Source organism: Pelobates fuscus, chromosome 3 (genome assembly GCF_036172605.1).
Source record: "Pelobates fuscus isolate aPelFus1 chromosome 3, aPelFus1.pri, whole genome shotgun sequence".
NCBI lineage: Eukaryota > Metazoa > Chordata > Amphibia > Anura > Pelobatidae > Pelobates > Pelobates fuscus.
The window spans coordinates 260,559,713-260,581,284 of record NC_086319.1 but is presented as its reverse complement, the minus strand read 5'-3'; the positions used below and the strand labels follow the sequence as shown (position 1 = coordinate 260,581,284).

Below are 21,572 nucleotides of genomic sequence, written 5' to 3'. Positions count from 1 at the left end.
CTGTTTGCCATGATGTGCCAAGTTTATGCATCTAAAACTGATTGTCATGGGCTGCCAATTGTATGCATTTAAAGCTGATTACCTGGTGTGCCAATTGTATGCTTCTAAAGTGGATTGCCATGGTGTTCATTTTTAAAATATGCATTAAAAGCAAGTGGGTCTAGAAAAAATACACTTTTCAAAAGTGGGTCTCTGCCCATAAAAGTTTGGGGTTTAGGTTATCATTACAACTTTGAAATGTAAGGCATTCAAACAATGAGAAGTCAATGTCCGACTCCAATCAAGGTTTTATGTTTCAAGAAATATATAAAAGGGAGAAGAAATCAGTAGACAGGGAAAACTAGGAATAAATGAAAAAAGAGGTTGAAAAAAAAAAGCCAAAGGAAACAAAAACAGTGTGTGGATCCATGGCTGATGGAGAACATTGTTTTTCTTAATTTCTAAAATTACTTGGTATGCTAATCCAAGCTGATGGTATCGCAAAAATATTTGTAAAGTGACAGCTCAACCCATTGAGCTGCATCTATTTAACTCTATTGTGGATCAGACACGGTTTCTATTCGAGTTGGAGGTGAGAAGAAAAACAATACAATATATTCTCTGGTTGTTTTTGTTTTTCCTATCAGATATGTGAGTGTTTTGGGGAGTCGCTGGTGTCATGTGACGGAGAATGCGCTCGTCTCTTCCATCTTGAATGTCTTGGGATGGATGCACTGCCAGATGGAGGAAAATTCATATGTATGGAGTGTAAAACAGGTGTGTGGTTATTTATATTAAAATCATCAAATGTACTGTATGGGTTTGTTTTTTTGTATGTTATATATGTGCTTCTTTTTTTGGGACAGGGAACCACACCTGCTTCTCTTGCAAGTTGCCCAGTACCAGTGTAAAACGCTGCTCTGTTGCATCCTGCAGCAAGTTTTACCATGAAACTTGTGCCCGACTATATGCAGCCACAGTCTTCGATTCCAAGGGCTTTCGTTGCCCACACCATTGCTGCAGTTCTTGCACTGCAGACAAGGACACGTATAGAGCTAATAAAGGTGAGCCAATTTTTTTTTTTTTTTGCTATAAATGAAAATCAAATGAGAAAATGTGTGGACTTATTTATTTCTAAAATATTTTACCAGGTTCCTCTTTATTTTCAACAGTACGTCATGGAGAGCACATACAAATATACATTGTTACACATAAAATACAATAGACCTGTAATTGTGTTATTAACAGTGCATGACGTTGCTTTTTGACTGGAGATAGATGGATGCAGACAGGTGGTAGGTTTGATTCTCACTGGCAGGTACTTGACATTCTATAGGGGAAAGCAGTTTAGCCATCCAGTCTTTTAGCGGTAAGGAATGGAAAGTAAGTAACAGGAAGTGGTCAAGACCTACAGAATTGAGCATCATGTTCCCAGTAGAATTAGTAGAAATAAAATAATTTTCCCACCACACCAAGAAAAGTACACATTTTTGTTTCTTGAAAATGCTCAAGAAAGGTAGATTTTGTCTGGCCTTGAGTGTTAATCAACTTGTTTGTTTCAACTATCACTGTATGTCAGTACAGTTGTTATACTGGAGAACAACATTATGTGTCCAGTGTGACGTCTTTGCTACACCCTGCTAGTCTGACTGGCAATAACATTTGATGCACAATCTGTTTTGTTATTGTAAGGTCTGTTTCTCGTGGGAAGCTCTAAGCTGGCTTTATAGTGTACAGAGCACCGGGTTTGCGATACAGTTTGGATAATTGTTTTTCAATATGAAATCTTAATGAGAGATTGAGATCTTACCACATACCAAGATATTTACAAGAGTGGACTGTGACCAGTTTACAGTTAGACTCTGTACTAATGCTTAATTAGTGTAATCATTCTGGGCTTTCTTTTGAATAGCATTGCAAACCAAAACCTCTCATCCCTTGCCATTTAATTGTTCTCTCTTTCAGGCCGCATGCTTTGCTGCGTTCGGTGTCCTGTAGCGTACCACAGTGGGGATAGCTGTGTTGCTGCAGGGTGTCGTATTCTTTCCTCCAGCCTCATTATTTGCAGCAACCATTCCAAACGTAGTGGACACTCATCCTGTGCCGTCAATGTGGGCTTCTGTTTTGTGTGCGCTCGAGGTAAGCTTTTTCTATGCAGTGTTATTTGGGATGGCTAGTACTTTTCTTAAGAGTATTATGTAGCTCAGTGGTTCTCAAAGACCAGCAGCAGTGCAGGATTTAAAGATAGATTTATTGGTGGTCCTTATGGGTTTGTGATTCATTATGTCTTAAGGTCTTGTTAAACAAAAATAGTTATATGTAGGACATTATCTGAATCCTTTAATTTATGTAAAGGAGAAGCAGAATGTGTGCAGTGGGTTTACTAGGAGACGGCAAGAATAGAAAACAGGCAAAGGGTGGTGGGGAAAATAATTGAAAGACACAGGACTGCGGAAAATAGAATACTGAATCTGGAAAGAGCTTTAGTCTTATGTACTTTTTTGTATTTTTATTTCATGTTTGTTTTTTTTTCTTCTTTGAATTTGTGTAATCGTTTAACAGATGTTAAGTCACTGTATAAATGTAATAAACTTATTAGTTTCATGTGAGTATGCTATTATATTACCCCGATATGATGCTTGTGTATTTAAGAAATATGTATGCCTATGTACAGTAAAGGTTATTTTCACTGGTTAAGAATTAAGAAGGCATTTGCATTTTATGTTGTCACCAATTTAGTAAAGCTACTTCATGAATCGTGGATACTTTTCAATCTTCGAATGACTTGAGGTGGCTGAACAATCAGTTTACTTCTCAGATTATTATACTGTGGCATAATGACAATTGTCAGTCGTTGGCCATATCCCTTTAAATGATTATCTTAGCTATACCCCAAGTTGTAGACCCAGCGTACATGCCAGTCTTTTAAAACCACAGAGCAGTTGAAGATTCTAGAACCTTTTATTCTTATTTATCCATTTTCCTGTCATTGTTTATTTTCTCCTCCATGGTTTGATCCATCAGTCATTTCTTGCAATAGAAAGCTCTGTTACACTTGATAACATTAACATAGAAAGTAATGGTTGTATAGTATATTTTATTAATGTAGACATGTGTGCAAGTAGGTGCTGTTTGTAAAAATTATACAGATAGGTGCTCTGTAAACAGCTATACAGTGTAAACTGTGAAATATACATTGTGTCCTTTTCACACATTCCACCAAGTATGTATTTTACTTACAAATCTATTCTCAACATATCATGTAAAACTACCATGAAAGATAAAAAACAATCTTAGTGATACAGTGTAGACAGGTAGCCATGTAACCTCATTTTAGTTTGATCTTGTCAAAGCAGAAGTTGTATCTCGGCATAGATCTTGGGTGAGTGCAGATCACTGCCGATGCTCTTTCCTGGTCAGAGAGGACAGAGCCATGTGTGAGAAGTCCAGTGAGTGCTCGTTAGCAGTATGATCAGCAGACAGAAGAAAATCGCTGACAGTGCTGCCGGGAAGAGTCATACCTATGAATTAGGGAAGAAATGTAGTGGGGGTAGACTTGTTGGGAGCTTTGAAGTTAAAAGCCAATATTTTACATTTAATCCTATAGGATACAGGAAACAAATGTAATGATTGACGGAGGTGACTTGTGAGAGGAGCGATGGGAGAGAAAAATAAAACAGGCAGCAACATTCATTGCGGACTTTAGAGTGGCAGTATGGTGTCTGAATAGACCAGTTAGGAGAGCATTACATTAATCAATGCGAGAAATTACAAGAGCTTGAACATTACACACTGCAAGCAGCTCCCTACACACATGCACTCACAAACACAGAGATACACATTCACAGACAGAGATACACACAAGAATACACACACTATCAGGCACATACATAGATTCACAAAGTCAGACATGAACACACAAATACCAGAACACACTGCCAGACTCATTCAGTCAGGAATACCCCCTGTGATTGTCTAAGGTTGCGTGTGTCGGTGCTTAGTGTGTGCATCTATTTTTTTCAGTCATTTCGGTGGTAATGGGGTTTTACAAAATCCATAATCAACATTTAGAGACACTTCTTCCAGTTAATTCCTAACAAGATTTTAACTTTTTGTAAATCGATTTTTTAATAGTTCAAACAGTATCACACCGTGCTCATGTTATATTTTTATATTTTATAGTAATGTACATTGTGTGTTGAGAAAAGAGTTGTGAGAGTAATATGTGCTCAACTGAGTAGTTTACACACATGTTCAAGTGTGTGTGTGTGTGTTAGATATATAAACACACACCACAATGTCCTTAACACTGTGGGCGAAGCTTTAGTTGGAACATAGGCTTGATTTCTGTGGTGGCAGTACCTATGTAAAGCAGGTGCCCAGCAAGGTCTTCAAAGTCGAAGCCAAACTGGAATCATAGCCGAGTTAGAGGATTTTTTTTTTTTTATTTCTAGTATATCTAGTTATACCTATCCATGTAAAATTCTCTTTCCACACAGATAGGGTTATTCACTAACGTGAGAATTCAACGTTTCTGTGTGGGACAGGGAATACACAGTGACCCTCACTTTCCATCACTGGATTCCGTTTGCATTATTAAAGCTGTGTGGTTGTTCAGGATATATTTGTCATCCTTCAACCCAGGGTTTCTTAAATTCTGTCCATAAGTCTACTCAATAACCATGATATTTGAGCTTGAAGGCCAACATTGAGAAACCACTTGAACACATTAATGGAGCCCATTTTGGTTATCCTTGCACTCTTTCTTTAGATTATTTTGGATTATGAGCAGCCCTTATTGTCACCATTCTTTGAATGAACCAAAGTTCTAGCTTACAAAAGTCTTGTGTGCCAACAGTGCCATGTTCTGTCTTGTACATGGCAAACTGGGGGCGCATTGCTTTGAATTAAAACTGTGCCCTTTTAGTGTAAAAATGTTTCAGTAATGTTACTACTAGTATCTAAATTCTCTACTCCTTTGTACTAAATTAAAGGAAAACAAACTCGTTTTCCTGACACTATATCATCCTTAGAGTTAAAATCCCTTCAGCCACTTAACTTAATCCAGCGCCGGGCTCCCTCTACGCTGGTGAGCTCTCCTCCCCCTCCCAACTGGAGCCGAATGCGCATGGGCGGCAATATCCGCAAGGGCATTAAAAACGCACATTGGAAAGCATTTCTCAATGCTTTCCTATGGACATTCTGCGTGCTCAATGCAATTTTCGCATTGAGCATCGCAGAAGCGCCTCTAGCGGCTGTCAGGAAGACAGTCACTAAAGGCTGGATTAACCCTGCAATGTAAACATAGCAGTTTCTCTGAAACTGCTATGTTTACAGCTGCAGGGTTAAAAACCTGGGGGATCTGGCACCCAGACCACTTTATTGAGCTGAAGTGGGCTGGCTGACTATAGTGGTCCTTTAATATAAAATACAGGTTTACAATTTTTCCAGTGCTGCTTACCTCTCCTCTTGTGACTTCATGGAGGAAGCATGGCCTCCTTTGGCGTCTTCCAATCCAATGCTCATCACTGAGGAGCAATAGAAACAGTATGCATGGCAAGCATTCAAGCTTCCTCATAGGAAAGTATTGAATCAATACATCCTATGGGGTCTTATGTGCCACGTGGCCGCTTTACTCGGTTATTGCATTTCCAGTAACTGAAAGTGTAACAGCTACTGGAGGTGTGTTTGACCCTTCAAGTTAAATATTGCTATTTCTGCATTGTTTTACCTTGAAGGGTTAAGTTGACAGGACCACTGCACCCACCCCATTTCATTGAGCTGTAGTGATCTGGGTGACTTTAGTGGTCCTTTAAAAGAAAAAGGTCACCTCAACTCGATTAAAAAATTATCCTGTCAACAAGTTTCGAAATGAAATAACTCGTCAAATGAAGTATTTGTAAAAAATTATCCTTCAGCAATATACATACAACTTAGGTCAGACAGTGTTTGAAAACTGACCGTCTCTATGGTCTTTCCTGCACTGTGCAGCGTGACCTCATCAGATTGACTAATTGGCAAATTCAAACACTGTCTGACCCAAGGTGTATGTATATGGCTGAAGGATCCTGTCATATAGTAAAGTTAGGCATGTTTTTTAATACACAATCTGTCAACACTTAATGAAAGGGTTATAGTATTAAAAAGTACTGTTGAGGTGACATTTCACTTTTATGCTGAAATTAATCTAGATGGTAAAATAAAATCTATGAATACAATGAAATAGATACACAATTTAATATCTGCATGATGATTCTGCCTTCTGCTTCAAATAAACTTATAACATTATAGGTAGATATGAGTTAGGCTATATTAATGTTATCAAGTGTACTGGTTTACTATACAGTTTGTTATATTTTTTATATATATATATATATATATATATATATATATATATATATATATATATATATATATTTAGTTTTTCTGTTTGTCTCACACGTGGCTCTAGAATAAGATTTACCATGACCAAAAGACTTAATTGGTTTTGAGAAAAGGCAGAGAATTTCAAAGATAATTTCTAAAGTTGTGTTGTAATTGCTCATTTCCCATGTATTTAGTGTAGATGTGATAAGTTGGCCTAATTGGTGCCATTTTGAAACTTGGCATTGACATGTTAATCAACTATTGTCACCACAGTCAGTATGACAAAATTAGGGTGATTTCTGGTTCATCAGCTTAAATGAGATCTTGGAGCCCAAAATCCACAAAATTAGACCTTTTTGCCTGTAAAGGTTTTACATAAAATATCATGGTTTGTTTTCATTTGCCGCCCACGAATATATTTCTGTAGAGTGGCATAGCAAAGCTTCATCCCTAGTGTAATTTTGACAGAATTAGAAGGAACTTAAATCTAGTCACTGTATTGATGTGTGCAACTGGACATTAAAAGATATGGATGTGTATACACATCATTTGAAAATCTATTTTTTTTATTCTTAGCATACATTTTTGTTTCTGTTGTGTATAGTTTATTGGAAGGGATTATGGCAGAGTGCGGTGTACTGTCTCCACCATGGCATTAAGATTTATATTATCTATAATATAAATATATTTTCATATTTTGGTCTTCTGGTGCTGGCAGCCAATTCCACATATGGGTAGGATCACTGACTCTGCAATTTGTAGCTTTCATTTTTTATATTCTGTGTAGCAAATTTAGACTTAATTTCTCATACTTTAGAAATAATTTACAGTTCTTGACACTGTCCTAGGTTTATTTCCCCATTTCCTACAAATAACCTTTCCAGTAAATACACTGGACCTGCTAGTTTTCACAGTTAACCACAGGTTCTATGGGCAGTACTTTAATATTTAGTTAATGAGCGTAGCAACTCTACGCTCTGCATCCCTGTCCACTTTCTTGAGCGCACATACTTCTGTATACTTTTTTGAGCTACCACTCAGTTTTAGACGCTTGTGCATGTATGTAGCCGCCAGTCCTAATATTTCTTTATTCTATACACCTGATATCTATCTTTCCTGTCCACTTTATGTCTAAATCCTAGCCGTAAACCTGCAGGTTTTATTACACAGGAGAAAAGGGAGATATCCAGTAGAAATTTGGAGCAGAGGTCCATCTGCTGACAATGTGAGATAGGACTAGCTTGTGACAAAAGAAATGAACAGTACTCCCAATAGTTTCCTTGTCTAGAGCCACGTGTAACACTTCACTATCATTTTCCTTTAGAGTGTTTTCATATCATCGTTTTAAATCACTTTTCATTCAAATTTCTCATTGTGTCTCTTTTTATTTATTTATTTTTATTTTCTCGTTTTCCATTGTTACCCCTCACCCTCTTCCTCCTTCTGTTTCTCCTTGTGGAATCATGGGTGCTTTCATTGACCGCATCTCTCTGTTTGTTTTGTATAGGGCTGATAGTTCAGGAATATTCCCTGGTCAGTTCTATGTCCTTTAAGTCCCACTTTCTACTGACTGACTCAAAGCGTGCAGAGTTGATGAAAATACCTATGATTCCTTCCTCTTCGCCAGCTTTCATAAAGAAATCTGAGAAAGGTAACTGAAAATAGCTTTTCCCTCCTTTTTTTTTTTTTAAACCAACTACCCTATGATTTTATTTAAGTTTCGAGTCTTTTGATTTATTTATTTTCAATCCTTTTCCTAGCAAACTACCCCTGCGCTAGCTTTATCGCTTTGCACGTCACGCAAATTTGTAATGAATGCAAAATGTGTTTTGGTTGTGTAATTTTGACATTTCTGTGAGTGTGGAATGGCTTGAAGGGCTTAAAATAATGAATGCATAAAATAAATAAATATGTTCCAAAAGAGCAAATCTGTTTGCTTTTAAATCTATTTGGAATATTTTAATTACCTTTTTTATTTTTAAATATGAATTAAGCAAATTTAAATGTTTTTAAACATTGTGTGAGAAACTGTGACTAACCGCAGCCTGTGGGAAGCTGCTTATATAAAACTGCTTAATGGCTAAGTTGATGTTTTTCAAGAACAACGTTCTACGACCATCTATTTGCCTCTTGCGGTAATCTTGAGGATAGCTGTGAAATGACCCTGTTTAAATTTTGAAATATAGAGCAAGTAATACCGTTCTAGGTTTTGCACTGGTCAGAGAAAGCTCAGCTTCCCCATGAGGTCACAGGGTTTAATAAGGGTAAGAACATACTGAGGCTTTAAAGGGACACTATAGTCACCAGAACAACTACAGCGTATTGAATTTGTTCTGGTGAGTAGAATCGTTACCTTCAGGCTTTATGCTGTTAATACTGTATTTTCAGAGAAAATGCAGTGTTTACATTACAGCCTAGTGATAACTTCACTGGCCACTCCTGAGCTGGCTGTTAGAGATCCTTCCTGGGTCATGGCGGCCTAAAATGCATCCAAACATTCAGTGTCTCCTCCCTCTGCATGCAGACACTGAACTTTCCTCATAAGAGATTAATTGATTCAATTAATCTCAAAGAGGAGTTGCTGATTGGCCAGGGCTGTGTTTGACTTGTGCTGGCTCTGCCCCATATCTGCCTCCTTGACAGTCTCAGCCAATCCTATCGGGAAGCACTGTGATTGGCTCAGAACAACACTTCTGATGATGTCAGCAGAAGCTTGCAGGTTTGAGGCAGACCGGGCCGAGCTAGCAGTTTCAGACTTGAATACCAGTAAAATTTTACTATATTTAGGGAGGCAAGAGAGGGCCATGAGGGCCATGAGGGCTAGATGGTGGCTTTAACACTATAGGGTCAGAAATATATGTTTGTGTTCCTGACCCTATAGTGCTCTTTTAGATAGTAATTTATTTTCTTGAATAAATACTTGTCTTTTCAAGAGAATCTGTAATATCATCCCACGGACTATTTTTTTGCACAAATCTAACTTTGGAAATATGTACCAAAATTGTCCCAATTTACATGCTAATGAAAGAAAGAAGGTCCAGGCACTCTGATGCTCTATAGGCACATTTATTGGATCAAGGAGAACACCACAACATTTTGACCTACAAATGGGTCTTTGTCAAGCTACTTCACACTGTAAGTTGCAAACTATTTATAGGCAGCAATGAAAAAGTATGCAATAATACATTTAAACAGTTAGTGAATAAATTCACCAAATAATTAATTGCACTACTTCGTACTCACTGTGTGTCAATTTGTACTGTATGTACAAAAATGTAACATCTCTGATACAGCATGGCTGTAGGCTGAAAAAATAAAATGCAGGGAATGTAAAAATATGAATAATGCAAAATAGGGAATAGGGACGCCATAACTCGCGTTCTATCACTTCCTACAAAAAGAAAGAACGTCCCAGGCACGTCTTTGGTGCACCCGGTGTATGACGTAGGTGTGCATATGACATCACGCTATAAATGCACGCTATGTCATTGCGGAAGTCATGACAGAGAGGCGGAGAATCAAAAGTTCAAACTGGAGAAACACATCAGGAAATCAGCAAATTCATTTATTGGGTCTAACCTTATGCAAAGATAGAATGAACAAAGTAGTTTTTCCAACCATTACATAAAAACTTAGAATGTGACGGCAGATAAGAACCATTCGGCCCATCTAGTCTGCCCAGTTTTCTAAATACTTTCATTAGTCCCTGGCCTTATCTTATAGTTAGGGATAGCCTTATGCCTATCCCACGCATGCTAAAATGAAACTACAATGTTTACATTGCAGCACCAAGTCTGCCTCCAGTGGCTGTCTCACAGACAGCCACAGGAGGCGCTTCCTGGATCCAAACGGACCTTTGGTCCGGTAACTGACGCTGGACGTCCTCACGCTTTGCATGAGGACATCCAGTATCAGCTATTTCCCCGTAGGAAAGCGTTGATTCAATGCTTTCCTATGGGGTGGGCTAATTGCGCACGCGGCCTTTGTCTTGCATGCGATTTATTTCCCGCTTATTATGGAACGTAGGAGGAGGCAGAGCCCAGTCTCAGCGCTGTGGTAAGGCAAGTTAATAAAGGATTTTTAACCCTTTATTCACTGACTGGAGGGTGCGTGAGGAAGGGGGGAGGCAGAGGGAGCTATATAAATACAGCTTTGTAATCCTGGCATTTATAGTATCCCTTTAATCAAACATCCTTTTTGTTAGCTCCATTATATTCCACACTTTTTTTTCTTTTTAACAGAGGTCTGGCATTGTTGGTTCTGTTCAATGTTGAACAATTCTCTCTACTACTGGGACATAAAAAAAAATTATTTTTAGTTGAAATTATTTTTTGCCCTCTGCTTGTGCATATTTGCATCTCGCTTTAAATGCAAAACTGCAAGTTTGTAAAGCTGTGTATATGTTCATTGTTATGGTGTGTATTTACTGAATATATTTCTGCTAAAATCTGCATCAAAATGACATACATTCCTGATAAATCTGAAATAATCTGCAATTATCAGCATAATTTTTATGGGAATATTGATTTATTTTTCTTTATTATGGTAAGGGGTTATTGTCACAAAATTGTCCCGTGTCTCTTTTTGGAGAGGGGGGGGATATTCATTTTATTGCACAGGGTGTTAAAACAGGGAGAAATGTGATACAACAGTGACATCTACAGGTGGAACTTGGACAACGCTCAGAAATGTGCAAGTATATATTTATAAATGGTGCTGGCAATAATTGCTCTAAATGAAACACAAAAATATTAGCTGGTTTTGGAAATGCCTTCTTCGTGTTAATATGTCTTTAGTATCTCTGACACTGCTGTCTACATATGTCTACCAGCACTAGCTCTAAGGTTTTGCCAATAATCTATTTGCTCAGTTCTCTCCCTATGGGGCAAAGTTGACTTTTCAAGGAGACAGAATTAAATAGCTTTGCCTGCTTCTACTTCGAGTATGTAGTCATTTTACATTTCTCCATAAAGCTTCTGTGTGTAATCCTCCTTTACTAGTGCCAAAAAACGTCTTTAAATCCTACAGTAGCTTCATAATTCTTCCCTATATCTCCTTCTATTGTCATGGATAGTCTTAAATTCGAACTCCTGCTGCTCCACACAGTCTCTGCTATTGCAGTGCCACATCAATGTTTTTGTTTCCAAATTCGTATTATTGCATACAGCTCCCCAATATGTGAACGGCTTAATAGCACTTTTCCTCTGCCAAAATAACTTATAATCTCCCTGCCATTTTCCTCAGTCCCACTCCTATGGCTTACGGCAGTGGTGATAAATGATCAAAAATTTGCAAGAAAGGTAGTGAAGATGTTTGCTCACACTGACCATAGTCAGATTTTATCACATGCATAATAATAGTAAAACAACGTATTAGCAATACGGTATTGTAAAATGTGTGATTCGTAGATGTGGTTCATATTGTCAAGAATGATAAATAATGTATGACCCCTGTTTGCTCTAGTTTTCTACCTGGTTTCCAAATGTACATAAAGGAACATAAACTACCAGTCTCTCTAAAACCCTGCTCACTGTTGTCGTGTATGTGCTAATCTATTATTTATGGAGAAACGGGCTTAAAAAAAAAAAAAAAAGATAATTTTACAAATGAATATACATTTATTATATTTCTATTGTATAGATTACTTATGCTTTCTTTGCCAGAATCCCTTTTCCCTAGCATTAAAATTTGTTGATTATTAACACTGATAAGTTTAATTCAGTAAACATTATTTGTTACCTTGCCTCTGAAGGTCTGGTTCTAATTTGCCTAATACTTTTCAGCCTCGTCTTAATCTTATCTTTATTGATCATTCTGGACATCCCATTGTTTAATAAAGGCATTGGCTATCTCTTGTCTTGCTAAATTTGCCCTCCAATTAAATAAGTGGTTTCTCCTTTGATTTACCAACTCTTATCCATTTCTTGGAGAGGGAATCCTAAGCAGTGAAAGGGTTGCACTGCCAACCCAGACAGTAGACTTAACGGATTATTCTTTATTCAACCGAGGAGGCGGCAAGCTCCTATGCTGTGAATCCTGCCCGGCTGCCTTCCACCCATCCTGTCTCAACATGGAGATGCCTCAAGGATCCTGGAGCTGTAATGACTGCAGGACCGGGAAGAAACTGCACTACAAGCAGATCGTGTGGGTCAAGCTGGGCAACTACAGGCAGGTTCTACACCCTGTTTATTAGTGTTGAATGCAAGACCCAGAAGGGGTCAGGAAATAAATCCCCAGCTTTTTATAACCACAACTGTTATGCTATATAATCAGTTAGGGTCTGCTTCTTCACCACACATGTTCTTTTCTAACTAGAGTGTCTCAAACCAGTCCTCAAGGGCTGCTAATAGTTCACAATTTAAGACATTGACAGTTTCATTTAACAGACATTCAAACCTGGGATAAGAATGGTTGGTAATTGTATAAATAGAAAATATAATATATCCCATTCTGTAAAATGTGTTAAAAGGACACTGTAAGTAAATGAGGTAAAAAATGTTCCTTAACATCAACGGTTTTAAATTCTTTAACTGAAATTTTATATTTTTAGAAAAAGCAGTAAAAGATTAATTCAATTTATACACTAAACACTGAATTGTGGTGAATAAAGGATCAAATTACAAAATGTATACAGAAAAGTGATGGTCGTGGGGGGCGGGAGGGGATTCCATTTCCCATCCTGGTGGGTTTTTTTTTTGTTTTGTTTTTTTTCTATACATCTTCTGATACTTTTCAAATTTCCATTTTCAGTCTGACTCAGATGGACTACCCATTTAATTTACGTTAGCTTAATTTTTATCGTAGGCTCACTTTCAGCCAGGATAAGATGATCTACCATCCACAAATTGTTACAAGGCCACCTTTGCTAGCAATTGTTCATTTATACTTGTTTAGATCTTCCCACGTATAGTCTCAATAAAGCCATGTTTGTGAATTCTAGGTGGTGGCCAGCTGAGATCTGCAACCCACGGTCTGTCCCACTCAATATCCAGGGCCTAAAACACGATATAGGGGACTTTCCGGTCTTCTTCTTTGGGTCTCACGATTACTACTGGGTGCATCAAGGTCGGGTGTTCCCTTACGTTGAAGGGGACAAAAGTTTTGCCGAAGGCCAGACCAGTATTAATAAAACCTTCAAAAAAGGTAGGATAAGCTAAAACAAGTGCAGGAAGTTTGTACGTTGTAGAAATTATTAATTTCTTCAGTGAACAGAATACTTTGTACAATTTCAAATTATGTGCATTCTCTGTTGCCTCTCCTGTATTTAAAAAAAAAAAAAAAAAAGTTAGGAAAATATAAAAAATTGCATCTTTTCATGCATATTGTTCAGATATTACCTTTATCAGACTGTCCACACTAAAACTGTTGGTTTAATTTCTAATTAATCATGAAGTGTTACCCCTACTTTATGTCACACTTGCTGTTCCTCAGCTCTGGAGGAGGCCGCCAAAAGATTCCAGGAGTTGAAAGCTCAACGTGAAAGTAAGGAGGCTATAGAAGTGGAACGGAATTCAAGAAAACCTCCTCCTTACAAGCACATAAAGGTAAGGGAGTAATGGAACACATGTTACATTACCTCACTGGTCTACGTCTTTCATTACTTAAAAAAAGAGAAGTAGCCTGTTTTCAATAGCAAACATACCCTGATTATCCTCAAATCATATCCCAAGCTAATGTATCATGCATGTAGGACTGCAAGCAATCTCTGTATCCCAGTACTGTGTTAGCATGTGTTAGTAGGGAATATTAAATACCAGATGATACTAAATCTAGCCTTAGGTTTCTTTGCAGACAGTAAGGTCTATTAAACATCTGGTTTTAAAGCTATATCCTATTTTAGTTTGGGTACTTTGAAACTGAAAAGCAGGTTCACTATGGCTGACTGTGACACACAAAGATACTCATGTATTGAGTTTGTCAATAGAAAGAGTTGTATGCACAACAGCCTAACCCTAGTACTCCTGTTACCAACGTAAAAGAACTGTAAAAGGCTTATGTCAATTGGTTCATATGACTGCGATTGTAACACACTGCAACCAATTGTAGTTATACCGTTTGAATTGAAGCTCTGCCACTGAAATAAGCCTCCAGTGCACAAGGAGGCATTAAATGGCTTTGACCAGTGTTTCGTAAACTAGTCCTCAAGACCCACCAACAGTCCAGGTTTTGTCAGTATCTTCATTGGAATAAAACTGGGATATACATGAATTCTGGATTGTTGGTGGGTATGAGGGCTGGTTTGGGAACCACTGGCTTAGTGTTCAGCTGATTCTTTCAGTGTGGCCCTGCAAGACTGGGCTTGGCTTAGTGGAGCTAATAAAAGCTCTTTGCAGATCTTTTGCGCCTCAGGGAAGAGGGTAACAGTCACCCAGCGGATCACTGATAAGTTGTTAAACCATTTTGAAACAGTTTTACTACTTACTGTGGGAGAACACTTTTGGCACCATAACCACTACAGTGGTCTGTAGTGGTTATGCTGCTTGGATAATTCCTTTAGCTTCTGCTGGTGTGCAATTTGTTCATGTTCCTATTGAATTAATTTAGGTGGTATTCACAAACATTCGAAATCTTTCTTTTCTGGCCTTGCAATATGTAGATAATTCGGCTTTGGCCTAGTGATCTCTAACTCTTCGTCCTATATTTTAGATCTTTATTCTTTTACATAATCCTTCCCACACTTCTCTAATTACTTCCTCTACTAAACTATTATTTGCAACATTCAGTTTGACTGCTGTCAACTACCACATTGTTGTTTTTGTTGATGTATTTTTGGGTTAATTTCCTTTTTTGTTTCCCTTTCTTGAACGCCGGTTATTTATTAGCCTACTTACATTTTAACCTTTTAACCAACTTTTTTTGTTTGCTTAGTCCAACAAAGCAGTGGGAAAGGTGCAGATTCAACTGGCAGATATATCTGAAATCCCGCGTTGCAACTGCCGCCCCTCTGATGAAGCTCCTTGTGGCCTGGAGTCTCAATGCCTGAATCGTATGCTACAATATGAGTGTCATCCCCAAGTCTGCCCAGCAGGTGAACAATGCCAAAACCAGAGTTTCACCAAACGACTCTACCCAGAGACTGAGATTATCCGCACAGACAAGAGAGGTTGGGGACTCAAAACCAAGAAGGATATCCGCAAGGTATTGTGACCGTGTTAGAGTCCGGTTGGAGTTTGATAATGTCAAGATGGTACATTTCAACCTGAGTTATTTGGTCTCTAAGCACTGTTATATATTCACATAATGTGTCATGATACAAGAATTAACTATAATACTACAGTATGATAGGTCCATTGTGAATGGAAGACCCCATAAAAAAATAAAAACTATTTTGTGTAAGTTTTACATGATCAGCAGATTTGCTAAAAAAAAAAAAAAAAATTAAATAGCAATTGTATTTTTCCTCCTTTTCATATGGATTCGGTGACTCAACATAATTATTTTATGAATATACGGTCTATTGCCAAGATGTAAAATTAATCTAAATAAAAACCATGTAATTGAAGATTATATTAGCTTTAGTGTACTAATAATCTTAATTTTAGTAATGACAGGAGGCAAATATTTGCAAATCTTTCTTTACTGAAAACTCCAGCAGCATCGAAACATAACAACCAATCAGAAAAAAGATATGGTGCCCATAAAAGGCCCTGTCTGACATCACTTCCTCTTTCTTTGAAGCGAACAATAAATAACAACAAAAAAAATAACCATATTACGTCAACAGTTCAACAACATATTAGGATAAACAACTCCCAGTAGCTCCATGATGCAGCGGTATGGAAGGTGAGCCTTTGTCCTGATGAGAAGACGTTCACGCTGCAAGAAAAAGAAAAAGGTGAAAGGTCTCTGGCGTGATAACATGTCCGCACACAATAAACATTAAGAATCTGATATACCAATGGATAATAAAATGTGTAACCTATCAATATAGAAATAAATTCGAAAGCAATGACATGTAAGAAACTAAAAGCACCACATAATTCAAGGTACATGACTAATTATTCAACCTAGATCCTCAACTACCTTGTATTGCGCCTTTCTCGAAGAGTGCGTGGATCTCCTCGTCCACCAGGTGGTTTTGTTCCGTAGACATGTGAATCGGGGGGGGGCGGTTTGTATGGGTTGTGCTGAGAACTCTATGACGAAACCGCATACCGCCTGGAGGACCCAGGCGTCTTTGGTAATCAGCTCCCAATTCTGGAAGAAAAAGGACAGGTTGCCTGCTATAACATTTGGTACATTTTGGTATGTAGGTGGACTCACCATTGGAGAAGCGGCCGCGTCCTCGACCTCTGAAACCTCTAGTCCTTCCCGCCCCTCGGAACGATGAGGGTCTTCGTGTTGTAGACGGGAAGAAACTCAGAGTTTGCGGGAATTATCTGGAACCTGAGGGCCAAAATCGGCTGGTGGCACGGTTCCGCTACCGACCAGCCCTTCCAAAAACACCTATTGTAGTCGGGGTGTGGAACACCTGCTTGAGAGAGGTTTGGGCCTTATTCAAGGTGGTGAATAGGTTCACGTGTCTTTTAAGTTCAGTGATGAAGGCATCGCCAAATAACAGACCTTGGGCTTTCGGTCCGAATTCTTTAACCCCGAGATCCAGGAGCTTGCTATCAATGCGAATCAGTGCCGACCTGCGTCTTTCGATGCACAGTGCGGCATTTGCGTTGCCCAGCAGGCACACCGCGCGTTGAGCCCATTCACGTATGACGTGAGGGTCCAGTTGGGAATCCTGGCTGAGGGCTAGGTCCGCGAAATATAGCATCTTAGCGATGGGGCCGAGCAAGTCTAGCACTTTGTCCTGTGCCGCTTTCATGCCGTTCTCCACCCCCTTACGAGGGTCTCGGCCCGAGCGTGACATGAAGACCACCATCGTATCATCAAATTCAGACGTAAGTGCAAGCTTGTTGGGAAGTAGTGGTCTGGGGCATTCGGCCCTGAGGCGTGCCCGTACCTCTTTTTCCAGTGGTTTGCGCAGCCAGTAGTGTATGAATTTTGCCAGGTGTTCCGGCAGAGTCCATTCTGAGGACCCGTGGGTGTCGGATCATGCGTGGATCGAAGAGCAGTGTCCCCTGGTCATCCAGAAACACTCCGTCTTCGGTCTGACCAGTGGGGATGTCGTTGTTGCTTTCCTTGTCTTGGTTGCCGAGGAGGTGGGCGGTAAGTCTTGCCACTCTTCGTCATCTGAAGGTGAGCCATCCCCGTGCCACTCGTCAACCACGTCTAAGGTATGTGGCACATAGGAGTCTTCCTCGTCCGAGGATTGAAGTGGGAGGGGTGCGGGTTGTCGTCGTTCCGCGTTCCTAATTCGTTTGACGGGCAATTTGCCCTTAGTCTTAGTGGAAGGGGGGCTCGAAGCCTTTCGTTGTTGTTTTGCCTTAGACATTTCGGAGCCCGAAGCTTCCATACGTTCTGGGGGGCTTGTGTCGCCTTGGCTGTGGGGTAGAGCCCTCAAGAGGGCCTTTTCCACAGATGCCGCCACGGCAGCATTGATCATAGCCTGGAAATCTTGACTGCTTGGGTGTCTTCCCTGACTTGCAGTGTTTTTCGTCCTGTTGGGCGAACATAAAAGTCAGTGGAAGTAGTGGGTGGAGAGTCATTTACATATAGTGATAGACTCTTGGTACAACCGGGGTGCGCCCAGTTGGTGAAATGTATGTAGAAGGCGTTTGTATGCACGTAAATAAGAAAAATCAGGGCTATATGCGTGTATCTCGGACACTATGGCGTAGGCCCTTGTGCATATAATCGGGGTTCACCCCGGGTGGTGTGCCGTGGTAACCAGAGGACACCCACATCAACTGAAATGGTCTGTCAGCGCCCTTGCATGCATACCTGGGGGGGTCACCCCAGGTGGTGTGCCATGAAAAAATACCCAGATGACACCCACATAAATTTGCACCCTCAGGTACAGTAATGTAATATGACCCTGTGTAGGGTATCCTAATATAATATGCCCTTTGTAGGGTACAGTAACACAATATGCCCTTTGTAGGGTACAGTGAGATAGTAGGTCCAGTTATAGGTACAGTATATGTAATGTATAACTGTGATATTGTATAGCCTTCATAATAATACATAGATTGTGTGCATGCTTTCTCCACCCCTTTCAACATATATAATCATCCAGAGTAAGGCATCCTCTGGATGGGGGGGGAGGGGAGGAGACCCATAAGGGGTTAATCCAGATGTAGGGTGCGGCGATCGGGTGATTCCCGAACCGCCGTGTGAGCAGGGGAGGTGGCCGTCGTGGGTCTCGCAAGCCGTGAGATACAAGATGGCCGCCAGCTGCGTGTGCAGAGATTACTCGCTCGCGGCCGCGAGTGAGAAGAAACGCGGCGAAAAAAAGCAAAATTAGCCCCGGCCACCCTCCACCCATCCCCACCCAGTCCCCTGAGTGTCTGAAGGGCAGGTCCGCGCGGCACAGACAGCCATGACGCCCGCGGAATGCCAGACCAGCAATAGAGATTAAAGGAGACAAAGAATATAAAGTAATTGCAGGGGATACACTGAGTATGGGGGAAAGGGAGACAGGTATAGATAGCCAGGGGTAATATTAAGTACAAAGTGACAATAAAGTGCAAATCATATAAGTATACTAGAGAGGTAAAAGTACTCTGACCTGTTGTATGGCTGGAGCAGCAAAGAAAGAGGAAGTGGTGTCATAGACAGGGCCTTTTATGGGCACCATATCTTTTTTTCTGATTGGTTATGTTTCTATGCTGCTGGAGTTTTCAGTAAAGAAAGATATGCAAATATGAAGCCTCCTGTCATGTGGTAAAATTAATTTGCCCTTTCTGCAAAAATTAGTTTGGTACTGCAGTGGTTAACTCATTAAAAAAAAAAATGGGCAACACACCATGAGAGAGACTATAAATGGAACATCAAATTTCATAAATCGTGAGTGTGCCTCAGAATTACTCAAACTCATTAAATAATTTAAGAATTACTTTATAAAAGAAACACAGAGAATGGTTAATAATCCCAATATAAAAAAACTATCAAACAAAATTGTAGCATTCCCTAGTGGTTACTTATAATATACATAATAAATGTGTTATTTAAAAATGAATTAGATTATTTTTGCACAGTCTGATTGCTTTTTATATTGGGGTTATTGCTCATTTTCTGTGTTCATTTTTTGATTATTTTATATGTTTGAGTAATATTGAGGCGCACAGCGCACTCACTATTTATGTAATTTACTGCTGGAGTGGTACAGGATTGATTGTGTTTTTTTCACATTTTGCTCTACTCTATGTTGCCTATACGTGTATACTGTATCTATTTTCTTCCACCACCTAATTGGAATATACACCTCTTGATTCCTATCGGCTTCAGGGCGAGTTTGTAAACGAATACGTGGGTGAGCTAATTGACGAAGAGGAGTGTCGACTTCGCATGAAGCGTGCCCATGAAACCGGGATCACAAACTTCTACATGCTAACAATCACCAAGGTCAGTAAATGTGGGAGATATAGTCATGCATTTGTGAAAACCATAGTTGTAACAGGGTGTGAACGGTTTCTACCCCTTTCTGAAAAATATGCTTTTCTGAAAACACAATTTAGAGTGGCAAACTCGTTTTCCTGGCACTATAGTGTTAATAGGTCCCCCCTCCCCCCCCCCACCCTCATGGCCCCCCTCCCACCGGGCTGAATGGGGTTAAAATCTTACCTTTCTCCAGCGCCGGGCTCCCTTGGCGCTGGGGACTCTCCTCCGCACGCATTCAGTCAGTCCATAGGAAAGCATTACTCAATGCTTTCCTATGGACGCTGGCGTCTTCTTACTGTGAAAATCACAGTGAGAAGCGCCTGTAGCGGCTGTCACTTAGACAGCCATTAGAGGCTGGATTAACCCTAAAGTAAACATAGCAGTTTCTCTGAAACTGCTATGTTTACAGCAGGCAGGATTAACCCTAGATGGACCTGGCACCCAGACCACTTAATTAAGCTGAAGTGGTCTGGGTGCCTATAGTGGTCCTTTAAACTAGACAATTAGAGAAAATAAAAAAAATGTCCATGGGATAAAAATCCAATGGGCACAAAACGTTACTTGTGTATACCTAGAGCGAATATAATCTTAAAAATTATGAACTTTATTTAATTGGAAGGAGAAACGACAAACAACATAAACCCATCAAGAAGAGTCATATTCAAATAACTGTCTATATTGAAATCTAAAGGGGAAAATCAATGTGGGACTGGGTGGGAAGCTGGCTGAGGATGATGGGAATGGGAGTAGAAAAACCTATAAAAGAAGACAACATAAAGCCCTTTCAACACCACTATTCTGGGAAAAACTGCATTGAACTAATGTGTAACCAATATAACAGTGTGGCAACACCAATTGTCAACTGGAGTTTGTCACCAAAAGAGGGATATATATATGTGGTCAGGGCTATATTGCCGTAATGGTAAGGCAACATATAATTAATGAACAATAACATAGTTAAATAACACCAGTCGGTTGTGGTGTGCCGGAACCCACAATGCAGTAGGCCTGTAATAAAGAGGGCAAAAACTCTTTAACTGGGTTTGGTATGTATAGAGTGTTAAGCAGAAGATTTCCAGCGTCCCATAGTTTGATTATATGAGCTGGAATGTGGTTGGAGGAAGCAGATGATGCTGCCCCTATGTGGAAGGAGTGTCCTGAGTAATGATTCGCATTTAGGCCAAGTCTAGTCAACAGTATGCGGAAATAAAGCATAAATTTAGCGGTAGTGAGAATGGAGCTGTGTAGTTCTAATAGTGGTTGGTGTGGTTATTTATGGAAAGTGTTGAAATAGGTGTCCAAAACCTAAACGGGGCACCATTTATTATAGTTAGGAAAAAGTGGTATGTCAACCGTGTGTCCCATCTGGCTAGTTTTAGAGTGATGAAGTGACAGAATGTAATGATCTAAGGATTTGTTGATATCGGCTATTTTAATGTAGTCGGTGGCCGTTACATTACTGGTGGTGAATTCCTTTGGATGTAAAAATCCATAAAAGGCTAGATAGATGGCTGTTTTAATTACCATATTGGTTATATGTTCGAATGGAGCTGTATTTAACAAGTCGCATAATGATTGGAATATTTTTTTGTGGGTGGGTAGTCTTTGAGGTGGTAGATGTGTATCTGTCCTTTGGATTCGCTTCATTAAAGTCTTTATCTGGTATGATGAAAGGAATCCTGTTTTAGTAGGATGTTGTAATAGCATGTGGTGTTGGATGCCCGTTAGAAAAA

The 21,572-nt window shown here is 39.6% G+C and overlaps 1 protein-coding gene across 2 annotated transcripts in view; it reads left to right on the top strand.

The window, feature by feature from the left end:
• Positions 1–21,572, top strand: part of NSD3 (nuclear receptor binding SET domain protein 3) — a 139,314-nt gene that overhangs the window by 93,761 nt on the left and 23,981 nt on the right. The window contains exons 11-19 of one of the 2 annotated variants that reach the window (XM_063448423.1): positions 627–756; positions 846–1,043; positions 1,945–2,118; positions 7,853–7,996; positions 12,357–12,513; positions 13,286–13,488; positions 13,777–13,889; positions 15,214–15,483; positions 19,687–19,803. In XM_063448423.1, the coding sequence (XP_063304493.1) occupies positions 627–756; positions 846–1,043; positions 1,945–2,118; positions 7,853–7,996; positions 12,357–12,513; positions 13,286–13,488; positions 13,777–13,889; positions 15,214–15,483; positions 19,687–19,803 (1,506 nt within the window). Of the gene's footprint in view, positions 1–626; positions 757–845; positions 1,044–1,944; positions 2,119–7,852; positions 7,997–12,353; positions 12,514–13,285; positions 13,489–13,776; positions 13,890–15,213; positions 15,484–19,686; positions 19,804–21,572 lie in introns of both variants that reach the window. The other variant, XM_063448422.1, reaches the window with a different exon arrangement.